Source organism: Xiphias gladius, chromosome 20 (assembly GCF_016859285.1).
Source record: "Xiphias gladius isolate SHS-SW01 ecotype Sanya breed wild chromosome 20, ASM1685928v1, whole genome shotgun sequence".
In the NCBI taxonomy this organism is placed as follows: domain Eukaryota; kingdom Metazoa; phylum Chordata; class Actinopteri; order Istiophoriformes; family Xiphiidae; genus Xiphias; species Xiphias gladius.
In genome coordinates, this window is record NC_053419.1 from 1773293 (window position 1) to 1792773 (window position 19481).

The 19481-nt window shown below is 37.9% G+C and overlaps 1 protein-coding gene across 3 annotated transcripts; it reads left to right on the forward strand.

Annotated features, from left to right (window-relative positions):
• Nucleotides 1-5074: 5074 nt before the first annotated feature.
• On the forward strand, nucleotides 5075-19367 carry thnsl2 (threonine synthase-like 2). 3 transcript variants are annotated; one of them, XM_040158358.1, is made up of 9 exons: nucleotides 5075-5558; nucleotides 8254-8485; nucleotides 9089-9283; nucleotides 11456-11608; nucleotides 11693-11926; nucleotides 12939-13087; nucleotides 14345-14470; nucleotides 14603-14682; nucleotides 17027-19367. In XM_040158358.1, exons 2-9 carry the CDS (start codon nucleotides 8263-8265, stop codon nucleotides 17250-17252), a joined length of 1386 nt encoding a protein of 461 aa, XP_040014292.1. In that variant the 5' UTR covers nucleotides 5075-5558; nucleotides 8254-8262; the 3' UTR covers nucleotides 17253-19367. The 3 variants fall into 3 exon arrangements, with proteins under 3 accessions (XP_040014292.1, XP_040014291.1, XP_040014290.1); XM_040158357.1 differs by having other exon boundaries at nucleotides 11696-11926; nucleotides 14603-14757; nucleotides 17027-19366; XM_040158356.1 differs by having other exon boundaries at nucleotides 14603-14757; nucleotides 17027-19365.
• Nucleotides 19368-19481: the final 114 nt, after the last annotated feature.

A 19481-nucleotide genomic window follows, 5' to 3' on the forward strand; every position in this document is an offset into this window, starting at 1 on the left:
GAGTCATTGTCCTGCTGAATGACCAAGACCTTCGCCTCAAACCTAGTTTTCTGATACTGGGTAACACATTTTGCTCTACAATGCCTCGGTAATCTTCTGATTTCATCATTCCTTTGATACATTTATTGCCTTCAGTGCCAGAGGCAGCAAAGCAGCTCCACAGCATGATACAACCTCCACCATGTTTTACTGTAGGTAGGGTGCTCTTTTCCTTATGGGCCTCATTTCGTCGCCTATAAACAAACTCTCTACTTTGGTTTCATCTGTCCATAAAACATTATCCCAGAAAGACCGTTGCCCATGGAGCCCTACTTGGTTTAGTGTGCGGCCTATGTTACGTGCTGAAACCGCCATTTCAGATTGCTCCAAGTCAACCTGAAGCTCTTTAGATGTCTTGCGTATTCCGCAGCAACCTTCAGACTTCTCTAACAGAGTTTCTTCTTAGTGCCATGTCCTGGAAGCGAAGAGTTTTATGACTGTGAAACTTCTTGATAACATTAAGAACCGTCGAAACAGGGATTTCAAGATCTTTGGCAATTGCCTTGTAGTCTTTGGAATTGTTATGTTTTTTGATGATAGCATTTCTGATGCTCTCAGACAGGCCTCTTGTCTTCACCATTGTGAAGAAGAAACTGGAAACAATCATCCTCTTTTTTTCACACTGTAAAACCATCATTCATTGGATAATTCTGTGCACTGAAAGTTAAGCACACGTGAGTCTTATTTGTTTTTTATTTTGTTTGAAGAACTAATTTAAAATTCATCACAAGGGTGCCAATAAGTCTATCAAGTGTACATTTTATGTCTGTATTTTTATTTCACTATATTAAAGCATTTTTTTGTTGTAACTTGTACATTTTATTAAATATTCTGATTATACATAATTAGTTAATTTGTGTTTATTTCTGAAGATATTATAAATTATGTACTTAAAATTCAGGGTTGCCAATAATTTCAACCAGGACTGTATTAGTAACCCTCTGAAAAAATCACTATTTCCTCAGCCTTACATCGCAACAAAGCCTTTGGCCCACTGGAAATGTAGATGAATTTCTTGTAAAGTCATATTACTTTGACAGAACAAAATACTATTGGAAAAAAGGCAAAAACCATCAGAAAATTGTGGTTCTTTTCACACTGAACAATATCTGCTGAGCTTTTTCTCCAACCACACGTATATCTATAGTAGTTTAACTACAATACTTTATACCATGGCCATGGTGAATCTTTCATTGTTACTGACCAGACAATGTGCATCATTTTCAGATAGTGGCGTAGTGGCCTCATCTCTCTTCATAATTCATACTCCTAGATTTAAGGCTGCTGGTTTCTGCTGTTACTAGCCTAGCACAGTAATTACACTCGGTATTGTTCGGAATTAACTGATATTAGTGCAATACTATACCAATAGGTTAACATATTTGTTTTGGTAGATAGGACAATTTTACTTTTTTGATTCTTTGATAAATATAAATATGTTTTTCTACAATAAAAAAAGAAGCTGAAGTCTTAAAATAAATAAGTTTATAAAAAATTATTTGAATTTCAATGCCAGTTTTCGATACCTTATGCACATGACCCACAATAACATATTGTGTTAAAGAGCTTCTTATCTTAACGTTTAGCCTCTTTACTTTTTTAGCTAGGAGATGAAAGGCTAAACAGTGGACTGACAAGCAGGTTGAAGTAGCATGACTGAACACAACAGTGCAGTTGTTGGTCTAAACTCAAATCCTGTTGCACACTGGAAACCGGCCTGCAGGTGATTGTTTGTTTGTTTTTAAGGAAATAAAACCCTTGTTAATTTTGGGTTAATAGCTAAACCAGCCCAGGGGGGTTAATGGTACAGATTAACCTTTGGTTAAGGCTGATAATGTTCAGTGTGAAACACCAGCATAGCTTGACTGAAAGTGTTGATTCCCATTTCGTTATTATTTTATCATGTGTTGTGCACATACCATATGATCCATGTGGCAGATTGGTCATGGCTTGCTGAAGTATAGATTCTAAGTTCAATGTAAATTTGTATCGCCAAACTTAAATCTGTCACTGCTGTAAAATCTGGTAACCAGCTTGGAACATGTTAACAAGGTTAATCAATGGGGAAACAGAAAAAATGTAATCTCAGAAAGCTGAAAATATCTTGATGATACTTTGGCTTTTTGAATTATTTAATATATACTTACATACTTACATGAAGGCATTCTGTGTAGATGAAAAGTTTTTCCAAATTAATATGAACAAGGATGAAACAGGAATTCTTGCTGAAGAGGTCATAGTAACTCACTCAGTCTCAACTTATTTTGTACACAGTGTAGGATTTTCAAATACGACCCTTCAAATACATGTCCCCAATAGTAAGAGCCACCATTTCAAGGGCAACTGAAGTATTTCTATAATATATAATTTTTTAAATAATTTTTATAAAAACTCCTTAGAAGTGGGATGGGGCATTTAAAACTCTTGATTTCCCCTGTTTGGCTTTTCTGCTACAGAAGATCAAATCAAATCTTACTTGACCATCCTAGTCATATTAAAATAGTTTGTTGTTAATGTTGTTGAGGGCTGTGTGTGGAAGCTCTGTTTATGTTTAACATACAGTACGTAACAATACAATGCTTTTAAAATGTTTTAATAAGCTGCTTAAAGAACACATTTATTTGTGGGGAGTTTGCATCAGAAGTGCTATTTCATTGCAATTGAAAAGGATATTATTCTAAATTATGTCAAGTTAAAATTGCTCATCATCCCATAACCAATCAGAATTGCTGTCTTTTTCTGTTGCTGCAATTGGCCATCAGTGGCTCTCCTGACAAATACAGGATGGCAACATTGTTCTGAGATGTTAGAAAAATCAAATTTCTGTTTTTAAATGTGAAACCAGTAAATCCCAGTTAGTCATTTTTTAACAACTCATGGGAAATGGGAGCTGTTTTGTTTTTAGTGACTGATTTTATTTATTTTAAAAAAATTGAATTTAATTATATCCACTGTTCTTTTATTTAACAAAAAATGTTTATCATCCAAAGAGCTTAGATGAAAAATGATTTAAATGATGGATCAGTAGTTAATATTTTGGCAGTGTCAGTAAGTGACGGGACCTTTAAGATAATTTAACCAAACAACTCTAAACTGCTCTAAACACAGCTGCCCAAGAAACATTTAGTAGCTAAGTGTCCAAATGCTTTTGAGCCCTTGCAACATGGTCACTGTGTTAAAAGGGCTATATCTCTTACAGTTCTTTCAGTACTGACATACTCAAATTAAATCAGAGGCTGGGCACTTTAATGTAGTATCCATTATTTTATTTTAAATTGAATGTGTACAGTCTGGACTGTGTTTGGAGAGCTTGCAGACTACATATAGGTAAGACAGGCATACAGTGGCTTCAGAAAGTATTCAGACCCTTTCACTTGTTGCACACTTTGTTGTATTGTAGATTTAATTTTAAACTGATAAAATTGCCATTTTTCCCATCAATCTACACTCAGTAACCCATAATGACAAAGTGAAAATATTTGTTTAGACATTTTTGCGAATGTGTTAAAAATCAAAAACTGAAATCTCTCATCTACAACAGTATTCAGACCCTTTGCTGTGGAACTCCAAATGGTGGTTAGGTGCATCCTGTTTGCTTTAATTATCCTTGAGATGTGTCTAGAACTTGATGGGAGTCCACCTGTGGCAAACTGAACTGACTGGACATAATTTATAAAGGCACACAAATGTGTATATAAGGTCCCACAATTCACACTGCATGTCAGGACAAAAACCAAGCTATGAAGTCAAAGGAACTCTCTGTAGAACCTCCATGATAAAATTGTGGTGAGGCATAGATCAGGGCAAGGGTATAAAACCATTTCTAAAGCTTTGAGTGTTCCCAGGAGCACAATGGCCTCCTCTTACTTGACATGGCTAAAAAAAAAAAAAAAAAGCAGTTGCAAACATCAACCTTTTGTAGTTTACTTTCAATAGATATCTATATCCAAAAAGTGATAAATGTCCAGAATATTCTGTTGAGTTTGAAAAGAGAAAGAGCTAGCATTCTAAAACGAATCAAAAAACATGTTGCATTTGCATTTGCATTGCAATAGTGTTGAGTTGAATAAGGGACTGTTACTAATTAATGGCATCCACATACTCCTCCTTTTAATGTGTATTTATTTCTATTCTGATAGCTTTGTGTGTGTGTGAGTGTGTGTGTGTGTTTGCGTGCGCGCCCGTGTGTTGGGGGTGGAGTGGGGCTGGGTAGGGGGTAGGGGTTCACTATAATCTATGTCTTATGTCAGTTATTTGCATGGTTCCTATTTTGTAAACACATTTTGTAATGTCACCAGTGTTAAGACTTGTTTATATGTTTTTACGTGTTTGCAGATGTGCATTAAAATTAATTATGGTATAAATCAAACGTCTTTCAGTGTGAAGTGGTGTGATTAAGTCAATGGCTGCAAATCACTGACTTAAAGGAAATATTCGTGTCTCATTGGTGACGATGTTACATGATGAGTTGAATAAAATCATTTATAAATGTGACCACTTTTTGTGCAAGTAATAATACCTGCACTCTATTATTCTGCTTGTGTCGCTTGTCACTGTTTTTTCAGGTGTGGAATGGGCTCGTTGTTGGCCCTTATGGGCCACTGGGGTTGGGGGTGCACCCACTGCAAGTATGGCACCAGTAGGTGTCCTCTGATTTTTCCAGCCCTGGGAGCCAGCATTGAGCCCATTCCGGCGTAGCGCATCACAGTGACGTGAAAAAGGTGAAGCGCTAGAAAATCAATTTAAACGAGACACAAATGTGAGATTAAAGTTTTATCGGTTTCAAGGACTACAACTAAGTATTTTGTTAACGTTGACAGCAGAAACCACTCGTCAGTCGGACTGCTGGCCCGTTGTAGAGCCCCAGAACGTGTTTATGAAGAGCTAGGTACTCTACACCGTGAATCATAAAGGAAGAATGTATTAATAAATGTGTATATGATCTATGGTTGTGATGAGCGCAACACACATCCCACCCACAGCCTGTCGAGCCAATGGGGAGGCGTGGTAGCGAGGCAGTCCCTGCCACCGCCGCATCAAACCAGCCTTGCGCGGCCCGCAGCCGTTAGCAGTACTGGCTTTGAAACGCTGTTTCGCGAATAACGTCTCAGACACTTCGTGTTTCGACGACATTAAAATGCGTGTCAACGGGCAGATTTTGTCGCGAACGCCTGTCTTAGCCCACGGGTTGCTCACTCTTGTCTAATAGGGGCGTTAAAAGGGAAGTGTGAGGCACAGCGGTTTGTGGCTGTTGCTGTTCCCGGCCGAATAATTCGCGGAGCCCACAACCCCAAAATATCAGGCCAGGCTAAAGCATATACTGAGTCGGTCGAACTAGGGCGAACTCTGCCGTCGAGCTTCCCGGCATTGCAAAGCCTTTTCTGCCACACACACATGTTCCGTGCACTGCGCTCTTATTCCCAATGTTGTGACAGCAGCGGTGCTTTTCCAAGAGGCCCGGCTTATCTGTACGAAGCTCGGAGAGGTCAGCGGACGGCCAGGGGGAGGTGGAGGAGCGGGTGAGTAGTAGTGACATATGAATGACATTTAATCTCTGTTGGTGGCAAAAATGAAGAATGTAAATAACAGATGGGCGCAAAATAGTGTGTATTTGATTTACTCCTTGAGAAAGAGCACTCAAGTTGGCTTCATGTGTTAGTGTCAGGTATGCAAACAGTGGAAAATAAGAGTATTTACTCACGTACTGTACTTATGTACAATTTTGAAGTACTTGTACTTTACTTGAGTAATTCCATTTTATGCTACTTTATACTATACTCCACTACTTATCAGAGGGAAGCATTGTACTTTTTACTCCACTACATCAGCTGTAGTTACTTTGCAGAATTTAATCCACTTTACACCATATTAAATAATTAAAAAGACCCAGCTTTCAACCATCTTGTAAACTCTGAAAGTTGTCGGGGTTCTTGACTGATGTCTGCAATTTACTTTTCTCAGTGGTTAAACTTTGCTGTTTAGTATAGAATAACATAATAATAAGACCTATCATGACAGTGCGTTAACTGGACAGAGAACTAATTTATTTGCAGCAATTTATCAAAAACACTATTAGAAACATACATAACAGGTGGGTGATTTTGTTCTTTGTTTTTAACAAAAAATTATTTAACAAAAAGAGGAAGGTGAACAGTTAAACTCAAGTAATATGTTCATTGAAGCACTAATAATGATTATTATTATGTGCATTTTCTATGCACATAATAGAAAATGCAGTAGTTCCTCAGGCAGGTTGTTCCAAAGTTCAGATTCCAACATTAACTTTCTTGGGACGGTCAACAGCTTGTCATTAAATCAGTGTAGTGTAGAAAGAATAGCAACATGGTTTGGGGCCAAGCCATCAGCAAATGCCTATAAATTAGTTTCTTTGAAAGGGACTGAAGAGGAAAGGATTCTGTTTAAATCCTTTCTACTACAGAGTGGTAAGTAAATATTGTGCATGCTCTGTGTGCTAGTATCATAGGTAGAGTAGTACGTACAGTGTGACAGGTGGGATAGCTACATAAATCATAGTACGTTTGAAATTTTAACACTGTTGACTGTTCATTTACACTTTTGAATTGTGAATCTAAGGGGTCATCACCGTTTGACGAGGCAAGGTAGATACTACATAAATATGACAGCACAGACCTTGTAAATGTTGCAGCATGTTTTAAAGTAAATGCTGCTCAGACTAATGGAAAGTTTTCTGACAGAAGAATTACGAAGTTCTACGTTCATATTCTTTGTAAACCCAATTTCTGCTATGATCAGCTTGGTGTGTTTACATGTAGCACTTTGGAAAATGACAGAATTACATAAAGTTACAGTTCATAGTGACTGTTCACCATGAAAAGCTTTGAGGATAAGACAATCGGTATTAGCCTTTATCCACATTTCTAGCACTCTCGACCCTTTTGAATTCAGACTCTCACTGCTGTTCAACACAAAGCAGGATATGCTTAATAGACAACAGTGCGATTATCATCTCAGATTTACACCCGCTTACTTACACTTTCACTTTTCAAAAATACTTGAAGCTCCTTTAGTCAATATTTTTTATGTCAACATTGGATTTGATGACTACATGTAATGTGAAAGTAGTCGCTTGGACGCGAACTGTAGCAACAAACTCCAGGGTTTATACCACAGCAAGTTAATTTACAAGTTTGCTTCAAATACTCAGGTACTCTGTTCTTGGATTAAAGTGATTATTAAAATGTCGTCCATTTTGTGAATCCGCTTAACCTGGGTTTTGTCAAAAATGCAAATTTATTTGTCCAGCACTTTTCAAAACAGTTACATAGTGCCTTACATGGTTGAACCAAGATTAAATAAGTTCAAGACTGCAAGGAGGCAGATAAAATTAAATTGGAAATACTGCAAAAATAAAATGGAATAAAATATCCAGCAATGATACATGATAAAAACAATAATAATAAAACAGATAAGACAAGTAGGTGATAAACAGTGTGCTACTGTTAATAAAAAGCATTTTTTAAAAGATAATTTTTGAAAACTGATCTTTTTAAAAATATGTCACTGATTCTGCAGCCTCGGATCTTCAGGCAAGGAGTTCCAGAGCTGAAGGGCCTAGACTGCAAAGGTCTGGTCTCCTCTAGTCATAAACTGAGATTTAGAAACAGCCACAAGGGTCCTCCCTGAGGATCCGAGGCTGCGCTCTGGCTTATAAGGGAGCAATAACTCAGCAGTGTAACTGGGAGCTAAACCATGAACTGCTGTAAAGGTAATCAGTAAAATCTGAAAATCAAATCTATAACTCACTTGGTATTCACTGAAGAGAGGCCAAAACAGGGGGGGTATGATCTTGTCTTCTGTTATTTGTTAAAGGCCAAGCCGCTGTATTTTGTACAAGTTGGAGGCATGAGAATGTTTTTTGGTTCAAACCTAAATACGGTGAATTACAATAATCTAACAGCGACAATATAAAAGTATGTATGACCCTCTCAAGTTCAGGTAGAGAGAGAAAAGCCATGATCTTTGAGATCCTCCTCAGTTGATAAAAACAGACTGAATGACTTTTGTAACTGGTTTTTCAAAGATGAAATCACTGTCAAATATGTCGAATATGACAAATTCTAAAATGAGTACAAAGTAGGTCCACAAAAAAGTCAATACCTGTGGCACATAGGTGGTATGCTATTCCATTGTATATTGTATTGTGTAAGATTGTATAAGGCTCTCCATTCATAGGTTTGGCCAATGCAGTACTGCAGTACTCGGGGTGGGGTCCATGGATGGGACTTCCGGGATGTGCTGTTTTCGGGTTACGCTCCAGATGGGGGGATGTTCATGCCAGAGAGCCTGCCTGTGCTTAGCCCAGACACCTTAAGGTGCTGGAAGGGACTGTCCTACACCAAACTGGTGGTGGAGGTTGCCTCGCTGTTCATCCACAATCAACTGATCCCCAAACAGGACCTGGAGGGTGAGCTGGAGAAACATTGACTACCATCCTTACATGTAGTTTAATATTAAGAGAGATATAAAGTAATATCCTGATACGATGTATGACTTTGTTATTATATTTTTTTAATTGCAGTTTTTGTCTGAGCCATAAAGTAATAATATTTTAAGAAAGAAATCCTAGTTGCACGATGTATCCCCCAACTACTGTAGTTAAGATTTACACTTAATTATGATCACTAAGAGTTCCTGCTTACATAATCTTTGTTAAATCTTAAATTTTCAAGGACAGTACCACAAGTGCAGCATGTTTTGGCTCAATAACTACATATCACGTTTTTCACATCACTGCAAACTATTTTCCCAAACAAAGCTGCTGTGGTTCAGAAATTTCAGTGTATTTTTTTTAACATGAAAGAAAAATATTAAATTGCATAACGGGTATTCAGAAATGGTCTGCATACGTATTCAAACTAACTAAATTGGCACAGTACTTAGGTATTGTCCTTTAAGTTTAAGAATTATCTAGTTGAAGTCTAAAAGAAGACTTTACAAGGAGAAAAGTCATTGAATAAAAAGAAAATAAAAGTGACCATCCTCCCTCTCATCTTTTGCCCTGTCCCAGTCCTGGTGGCTGAAGCCCTGTCTGGTTTCTCAGTGCCTGAGATAGTCAGAATCGCTCGACTGAAGGAGGGTCTGTCAGTCCTGGAGCTATTCCATGGAGGAACTTTAGCCTTTAAGGACCTGGCTATGACTTGTACAGTGCGTTTCCTTGACTATTTCCTGCGAAAGGAGAATTGCAGAGCTACTGTTCTTGTAGGTAAGAAAGCTACACCTGTAACGTCATGTGATAAAACTAAGGAAAAAGTTTTTTTTAAGCCTTTTTATTCTGGTCTAAGACACAGACATAAAAGACATAAATACATTTGGTTTAGTAGAGTTGAGTAGTGTTGGGCTTTGGTTTCTTTGACCTCCGACTGACGACCATTTCTCTTGTAATAGCTGTTCATTTTGATTGGTTCCATTATTCTCAATCAAACCAAAACCTATATGCAAATCAACTTACAACAGTATAATACACTAATTCCAACATATCAGCAACATTACCAGCTGAAACAGTAAGTGTTCAGTCATATCTGTCACCTCTCATGCTCAGTTGCCTTTGGTCTTTTCAGCTTTTATGTTTATGATAGAAGGTGTAAGTTCAGGTCTTATGGCCAGTATGACAAGAACAATAAAAGACTAACTTCAGACACCCTCACCTTCAGCTCAGTTTGTACTGCTGTGTAGGAAAAATGCTGAAAACAAACATCTGTGACAGGTTAATAACATCAGTTATGTTGTGTATGTGACTTGGTTGAAATTGTTCCCTCAGGAAGATCAGCCAGTATTTAACCAAAGATTAAATATATGGCCAAAAGGGGGAAGAGACATAAGGCAACGATACTGCATTAAGTGAAAGGGACAAGTGTGGAGATGGAGTTTGGCCCCCTTATCAATACGATCAGCAACCAGCAGTGACTTTCTTGGACTCATAACTCAGTGAGCTCTGAACATAGAGACATAGGACTAAGATATATTTAAATTTAGTGTGACTTAGTCGCTCCAAGGATATTGTTGTTGTTGTTTTTTTTATGTCCATCACAAATCATCCATAAATCTGCTTGTAAAAAAAGGCACTCCTAATAACTCCAGAACTCTTCTGAGCATCATAAGATTTTTAAGTTTTCTTCAGTATCACAGTAATCCAGTGATATTTGTCTGTACATCCATGGGTAAATTGCAAACAGGAACTGCTAGTAGCTAATTTAGCATACTTTGGATGGTGTCAGTTTCCCAAAATGTAAACAAATGTAGGCTCAAGTTGTAACCCACAGCATAACTCACTGATTCCATGGCAACATTATACTTCCAGTTTACATCTCCCATCACCCAAGCCCCCAAATGATGAGAACTGTAGTTCTGGAACAGAGAGCATGATCATACAGAAGTAAGACAAAGAAAAATAATAGGAGTTACTAGGAGTCCATTTTATATTTTTTCCTGTTGGACTATATATGTGTGTGTGTGTGTGTGTGTGTGTGTGTGTGTGTGTGTGTGTGTGTGTGTTTATATGTATATATGCGTTTATAAACAATTTTATCCAGTGTACATTTTGTGCTTGTATTATTCAGTTTTTTTTTAATTTCTTTGTGTTCAGTAACTTTGGACATTTTATTAAATATTCTGATTATACAAAACTGGTTAATTTACATTTATTTCTTAACATATTCTTTACTTAAAATTCAGGGCTGCCAATAATTTCAACCAGGCCTGTAAATATACACACTATATAAACTGTATTTACATATATATTATATTTCTGGCCAGTCACAGGCAGGGGCTGCGCGGCAGTCAAGTTAAGAAGACAACTTTCTGTGGTCTGTAACTTTTTCTGTGACCACACATTTTAAACGTTGATTCTCACAGATCAAAGCTGTAGTCATTAACCTGGATTTACACTGATTTTGTCAGATGACACACAATGTTAATAGTCAGTAGAAAACAGGAAACAATCAGGGGTTTCCTTTGTGAAAATCCAGCGTCCCCCTGCGGACTAGATTACGAGAGTTTGAATTCCTACAATAGCAAGGGGACTTGAGCATCACTGTCATTTTTTGGCACTCGCTGAAACTTTGATTGATTTAGCTGCTACTGTGAGGCAGATGTTGCCCCCGTAGCACAAATTAATGATCAAATCAGGCAGGTGCAATCAGAAAGGTGGCATTTTAGCCAGAAGACATCAATACAGGTTAAGGAAGGTAAAGATCCTGTAGTTTGATACTGACCGTCATCACTGTGATAATGGTATTTACTAGCACATTCATGCTCCCCAGATTAAAAACCCTTTTTGAATGAGGTGATTATATGTCCTAGGTGCTAAACTTAAACTCAGACTTGATACAAAATAAAATCGTCACTATCACAGATAATAAATGGCTTTCCTTTCCAGGTACATCAGGTGACACAGGTGGTTCAGCCATCCAAAGTGCTAAAGGTCTGTCTGGGTTGGATGTGGTGGTGGTTTACCCCCAAGGACGCATCACTCCAGTCCAAGAGAAACACATGATCACCTGCCTGGAGGATAATGTCCATGTGTTTGCAGGTAAACTTAAAAGCCACAGTTATATTCATGTAATAATTTTTTCTCAGTGAAATCTGGTGTATTTTTACTGTCCTGCCTCTGTAGCAGATGGCAGCTCAGATGACATAGACCAGCCTCTGCGCCGTCTGTTTGCTGACCAGGAACTGGTCAAGTCTCACAGCCTTATGAGCCTCAACTCAGTCAACTGGTCTAGAGTAATGATCCAGCTTGCCCACTTCATTTATGCTTACCTGGAGCTCAGTGGTATGGAGCAAAACAAGGCTGCCTTACCTGAGATGGAAGTGGTGGTGCCCACGGGAGGGGCAGGAAACATCGCAGGTAGGTAATTACTGCTACAAGAAAATTTGATAACGACAATTAAATCGCGCATTACACACACACTGAATCTGTGACTTTTAGGAAAATCACTTGAATTGTATATTTTTACAGTTACAGTTTTCTTTTTTGTTGCTTGAGTCTAGAAATTATTTGTCATTCATTAATCAATTCATTATTTCGTCTATAAAATGTAAAAAAATGGCCGTGTGTACAGGCCAGTTCATGGCCCGTTCAAGCCCTTGGATCGATGCACACTGGACACTAACACAGACATGCTTCTATTCATACTACAATTGGGGGTATATGTACGGACATGACCCACTACTGAAGGTCGATTATGTTGGCTGAAATGTAAACTGTTGCGAGCAGATTTAAGGTTTAAGTTTTAGTTCAAAATAAGTTAACATTAACCCTGTGCGTTGGTTTGTGACTTGGAGCCCTGTAAAAGGGTTTTAAATATGCACAAGGTGGCTGCATACATGATATAATACTAAAAGACTGAGGACATTGTTTCAGGCTGGGCACACTAACATTGGCCGCTTATATTCGTAATCCATACATTTTTGCATATACTTTTTTTTTTTTTGCTTTTGCTCTATTGCTCTTACTACAGTTCCATGCATACCACTTAAACGTGGAGCAGACCAAATCTTGGCAGACCTGCTGTGCCTAAGTACGGATGCTGAGCTATGATTGGACAGTCCCTACCTGGGGGGAGGGTCTTAGCCCATAATCAATTAACCTAATCTAGCAGTGAATTATTTGAGTAACTGCTTCAGAACTAATTGCTACAATTTAATGGATCCTTACTGTAAAAGTTTCTATTAACAAGGAAATTAGTCTAATCATTGTTTTGTTCAGTTTTATGCAGTCATTAATTATTTTGGTAACAAAGGTATGACCAAAGGTTTATTATAATGTTTTGTCTCTCTCAATGTGGAGTATAGAGACGTAGAAAAAAAAAACTGACCATGTTTCTTCTTCTCTCTCTCTCTCTCTGTCTGTGTCTCAGCTGGCCTCATTGTAAGGCAGATGGGATTACCCCTGAAGATGGTGGCCATGGTGAATTCTAATGACATAGTTCACAGGATGGTAACCACTGGTGACTTTTCCATGGCAGCTAATGTCACACAGACCTTGGCCCCTGCTATAGACATCCAGGTACTAGTTACACAGCCTACTGTATATTTACAACTGCTTACATCAATCAGATTTTCAGAGATGTCACTGAAGTGACTATTATTTATTAAAAGTGACATATTTTAAAAATCTATATATTTTTATTTCAAAGCATTAATTTACAACTGGATTAATTCCAGACGTCTGTTTACAATTTAACTGTGATCATATCATGTTTTGTCAGATTTTAAGGTGCCCACTGTCCAGAGTGGACTGTTCCATTGATCCTGATAAGATTGGATGGTATAGCCTCTGTGGCTTTTGATTAAAAACGCCTGACTTCTGAAATTATAATGAGTTTAGAACTGTTATATAGTATGGTGGGAGATAAGAAGTGAGTGGTGAGATTGAAAACTGAAATATCAATAGGCAACATTCCTTAAAAGCTCAATCAATTAAAGTTATCAAAGGAATACTTCAGCATTTTGTGGAATTGACTTTCTGGGAGTGAGGTGAGAAGATTGAAATCATTCTCATGTCTGTGTGAAGTCCAGAGCTGGAGTCATGACATGGTTAGCCTACTTTAGTATAAAGACTGGAAGCAGATGGAAGCAGCTAGCCTGGCTCTGTCCAAAGTTTAAGAATACACCGCTAAAGCTCAGTGACTAACACATTGTATCGTATATGTTTAATCTGTACACAAACAAATGTAAAACCCACAATTTGTGGTTTTAGGAGCAGTTATATACTCTATTTACTATATACTACTTTTTTGACACTTTATCTTCCCAACATATCTCCCCCCAGATTAATGAACATGTTCAGCTAATTTCATGGCAATCTGCCTATTAAACTGTGAGAAATCCATATGAAAAGAGGACACGTAGACCTGTGGGTGGTGAGTAAATCTCAGGGAATGCCTAAAAAGGAAAGGGGCTCAACCAGTGAGGAGCACAAATCTGATCAGTAACGTATTGCAGTCAGTACATTATATTGGATGCTTCTTGAAATATCAAACTGTTTTTGGTCTAGCGGTGTCACTAGAGGAAAAGGTCGGGGGGTTACCAAAAACTTTAGGATTCCTCCACTGGGGACATTGAATTTCTGTATCAAGTTTCATGGCAGTCTGGGATAGTGGTTGTTGAGATATCTGGTTCTGGACCAAATTGTTGGACAGTGACAGACTGATCCATCCACCCACATAGGTCAGGGGCATAAAGTTATTAAGGCCACTGTGTGAGTAGTTAAAAGTTGGATTACTCAGGATGCTGTGTAACCTTCTTGACTTTTGGCCTGTAGGACCCATACAACATGGAGCGAGTATTCTGGCTGTTGTTGGACAGAGACGGATCTTCAGTAAAGAACATGATGGAAGAGTTTCAGCATACACATAGATACTCTCTGCCTGAAAACCACCGAAAGCTGGTACCAGTCATTTAACATTTAGTGTACCGAATGTATACATCCAGGTGTGCTTATCCTCTATGTGTCTAGTAAGACCACACTTTCCCATTTATCATTTGAATACTTGGTTCTTTCCAACTGTTTTATTTCTAGTTGTCACAAGTTTTATCAACTGGAACAGTGACTGATGAAGGGATCCTGGAGACCATGAGGAGATGCTGGGATGAAAACCAGTATGTACTGTGCCCTCACACAGCTGTGGCTGTATGGCATCACTACCATTGTCCACCCAGCCCTGGGCTCAACAGGTCAGGCATACTGTATTTATTTATTTAGCCACATACGTACAAGACATTTCTGACTTCAGTGTAGGACATGAACCAGTAGGGTTCCTCACGTCATCCGGCCTTGTGGAGGAAATAAAGCTTTAAACTGTAAAGGGGGCTGTGTACAAGAAAGATGTTTATCTTAAATGAAATAGCAATGCAGTCCAACACGATGCCTTATAGGAATAGGTTTACACTTTCTGCAGTTGTCTTAAATGTCAGCTGAAATTGTGTTGATCAAAGCAACAACAGCTACGACAGATGTGTTTGAATTTTGGGAAGTAGAAGCAGTGTTACTCTGTCTGGAGCCAAAAGGACAAAAATGTTTTAGACCTGTCACATACAGTCACTCGCCACAGGTTGGTGTGCGAACAAGACTTGGGAGTCTACAGCCATGCTAGCAGCTCTGTGGGGCTTCACTTAGGCACAGTAGTGCTTTGAGCTAAATGCTAATGTAGCATGTTAACATGCTTACAATGTTGCAGGTATTTGGTCATAAAAGTACTGGACAAATCAACATTTTTACCTCACAGTGGTGCTACATGAAAAGGCAACGGGTTAAAAAAATCAGTGGAATTCCCCCTTTGGGGGACATGAATGTCTGTACAAAAATAATCTTAGTAACCCTTCCAATATTTGTCAAGATATTTCAAGTGGTGGACTGACCAACTAGGGCTGGTAAAAAATAGCCAAAAAAAAAATGGCCAAAAATATCATCAAAACATTTTTTCATATTGATTGATACAGTTGATTATTAATATAAACCTGTAATACTGTTAATGAGGAACAAAACACACTCAACGTGTTTGTTAGACTTCATGGAAACACAATGTGTTATAGTAACACTAAATGTAAAGAGAACTTGTTTGTTCATAGGAAAACTTCAGTACATTTTAATTTGAATTTCAAGGGGCATGGTCAGTTTGAGGACTGAATACATAAATCAGGAAGTTTGTTACAATTATTTATTTTTGAATCAGTAATTTGATACTTTGCAACCAACATGCTATAACATTTATGCTTACTAGGCTCATGTAAGGCTCTGCTGTGTGGCTAGACGACATGTCAGCAGTGGTGGCAAAGTGCGTGAAGCTGTTCTTCCACTTTTCCCCTGCATTCTGTATAAAGCTGCACTGTCATTAGCTTTTAAAAACTTTTTTTTTTTAATAGTTTTTTTTCAAATTTCCACTATTCTAGCTTCCATCGAAGTTGCACTCACTGTATCCTTGCTTCTTTTTGAGCTCTTATCCTACAGGGTAATGATGAAAAGGCAAACAGGAGCTACTGCTGCTGGAGTCTGAACTAACGTTACTTTGTCGTTTTAGCTAAAATTACTCATCAGTTTATCAGCGTTATTGTGGGAATTTTTTTGTTCATAATTATCAAGATCATTTTATCATCCAGCCCTACGACCAACCAACATTGTGATCCCTAGAACCACGCAGCTTGAGTGGTTTAAAATTAGAATAATTTGGCAACAAAGTCACTGCACACAGCAAAGTCTTTAGCCTAAAATCTCCCTCTCTCTCACTCTCTCGCTCTGCTTCTCCCACAAAGCTATCCTTTTACTTTCTTACGAAAATTGAATAATTAAAGGATGATACTAGTTCTGGTTTTGGTCAGTTATGATAACATTATACTCACCAGAGTAATTAATGAGAACTGGAAACACAGCAATATCCCTAAAAATGATTCCAGCAGGTCAAGAAACAAGAGCAGTCAGATGGTCAGAAAAGTTGTAAACAAACCAACACTTTATCCAGATTATCTAAACCACTGTACTTCGAGGTAAAACTGAAAGTGTGCACACTCCAAATAAGCTTGGCTAACCTCAGGGTTTGTTTACAATCTGTTTGATTGTCTGACTGCAATTGTCCTTCAATTCCTGCATTAAGTATGTTCCTGCCTTAACATTAAAACCAGCTGGATGATCTGACAGTTCCCTCAACACTTACTGTACCTTCAAGCATCATGTCATTGGATTGTTATTAGTCTCCATGGGAAAAGACAGAGAACTCTTATTGAAGAAATATTTTAGTATTAAGAAACTTTACATATTCAATTCTTTACAATTGTGAGTACCTGTTAAAATGTATAAATTATAAACCTCAATTTGAAATATGACAAGTGTTCGACCGTCCTCAGGGTATACGAACATCTGACTGACCTGTGGAAAACTGGTCTTTCCTCTATTTACTTTGGCAAAGGTCTGATCCAATTTTCAAAGTAATATCTCAGACTGTCATTGCAGGTGTTACGTTGCGACAGCATCTCCAGCCAAGTTTCAGGCAGTGGTGCAGAGGGCCGGCCTGACCTTTGACCTACCTGAGGCGGTGCGGTCATTGGACAACTTAGCCACTCGTTACCAGAACCTGGAGCGGAGCCTGGACTGGTGCAAAGACTGGGAGGAAAGACTGAGAGAGAAAATCCTGTCTTTGAGCTCATGCAGGAAAAACAATGGGACTTACTACAGCTGACAATGACAGATGTTTGATATTATGTTATACCTGAAAGTAGGGTTTTACTTCAGAAATCTTGAAAGTGTATATGGAAAGTGTATATGAGTGAGGTCAGGTGAGTCCATAGCTTATCCTTGATCTATGCACTTCCTGATCTGGATTTAGTAAATGATGGTGATGGCAAACACCTTTTTTTGTCCCTTTGATGGACTTTGTTCTCTAGTGTCCTACAACTTTACTATACGTTACACTGATGTCATACACCACAAACCTATCAGCTATTCAGAATCTCTCTTCCACAACTTTTAACACAAATATAAGTGTATGTTACAGTATAAAATCAATAGTTTAATTGTCTCAGCTACTTTTTTAGCAGTTAAGTATTGACATTTACACTTCAGGAATACAGCTGATGTTCCTGTCTAGCTTTATTTACAATGAGTGCAGCAGAACAATGAGCTTGTTAGCTACATCTATAAGTAACCACAAAAACGGATTGTAACAACATTTCAGTTCCACAGAAACATAATGGAAACACTAAGAGCAGGGAAAACAAGGATGTTTTCGGCACTTGTGTTTATCTTAAGAGTCATTTGACATCCTTTTATGCAATGTTAGCCTGTTATTCAAGTCAATTTGATGCATATCCATATAAAAATACACCCACAGCAAAATTAGATATTTTTTTTCACTTGAGCAGTGCAGACAAAACATAGGGACATAAGACAAAATTTGTCTTTTTCTTCCTTAATACAAAATACCATTTGCTGTATTTTGACAACCGTGTTACTTTGAGGTTCATAAATCTCTTATCCTCAAAGGTAGCATTGAGATTACGGGCGCATTGGTTTTGGTAAATTCTAAAATGTGCAGACACTTCTCTTGCTCTAAGATTAAGTGATAACCAATACAATGCCAAATACCTCTTCACAGTAGACATTCTGACATGCCATGTTTTTTTTTTTTTTTTAACTTTTACATATTTAGAGTCGTTTCACTGAGAGGCCACCTCTCTTTTAGAGGAACGCCCTCATCACATTAACAAAGTTACACACATTTACACCCAAAAACTGCCCAGTATAACCACAGTCTGACCTGCTGGCCCCTGAGCAGCTCTACTGGAGCAGTTGGGGTTAAGGGCCTTGCTCAAGGGCACCACAGTGGTGGTGCTGAGGGATGGATAAGTGCATAAATCAGACTATTGTTCAGTTCCGTTGAAGTGTCCCAGTAAGCCATGACAGTGAAACACATGCACAATACCGGGGCCCTGAAATGAGAAAAAGTCAGTGGAATGTGGCTAGTACTCAGATCCAAAATAAAAGTAACAATGCCACACTTTAAAAGTACTCCTTCTCTCAAAATATTATTAATGTAATTATCAGCAAAATATGCTCAAAGTATCAGAAGCAAAGCACTCATTATGCAGCAGAATGGCCTTTGTTAGTGTGAATTTATTATATATTATTTGATTATTACTGACATATTAATGTGTAAGCAGCAAATACATTTCTAAATCTATAACAATGAATCAGAACATGCAGCCAAAAACTTGTTTTATGTTTTGTATGTAAAATCTTAACTTACCAAGTAACTAGTAACCATTGCTGTCAAATAAATGTAATGGAGTAAAAAGTACCATAATAAAAAATAAATCAGCAGAAAATGGAACTACTCAAGTACATGGCACAAGCACACACTACGTCTGTGCTTATCCTGCTATGACAAGTCAAAATTGCTGTGAATAGGATCTATGGTGTGCAATATACTGTAAATTACACTAAAAATAATACAATGATAACACTGCATTAAAAAAAGGGTATGTAAGTTTGCACAAATGCAAGGAAGTGATTTGAACAATAGTAGACCTGCTGATTTAAAGTGCAGTTGCTGTTGGACTTTTGCAGCAACTGAGTGTGTCAATTATTGACTACTGTTATCTGCACTTTTGGTGAAGACACCATCCTTTGATCAAACTATCAGTTGAATGTGTAACTTCACGGTTTTCTGTCAGTTAAATGGTGCTCAGCTCAAAATGTAATCTTTCTAAATGTAAAATTTTCTATGATAAATTTAAAGTCTAGGGCCTGTAATTCAACGTTCAACTTGCGTGGTAACTGGTTTCTGCCTTTAAGTGGCAGCTGTAATGAGCTGAATAAACTTTTTAAGCGTTGCAGTGATATTTTTTAGAGGTATTTTTGCCAGTACAATGATTTATGCAAATAAATAAATAAAAGTAAAGAAAATATA

Coding starts and splice junctions, on each gene's coding strand:
- thnsl2 (XM_040158356.1), top strand. CDS start 8,263: ATGCAGTACTGCAGTACTCGGGGTGGGGTCCATGGATGGGACTTCCGG. Junction 8,486..9,088: donor CCCCAAACAGGACCTGGAGG/GTGAGCTGGAGA, acceptor GCCCTGTCCCAG/TCCTGGTGGCTGAAGCCCTG. Junction 14,758..17,026: donor CCCAGCCCTGGGCTCAACAG/GTCAGGCATACT, acceptor CTGTCATTGCAG/GTGTTACGTTGCGACAGCAT.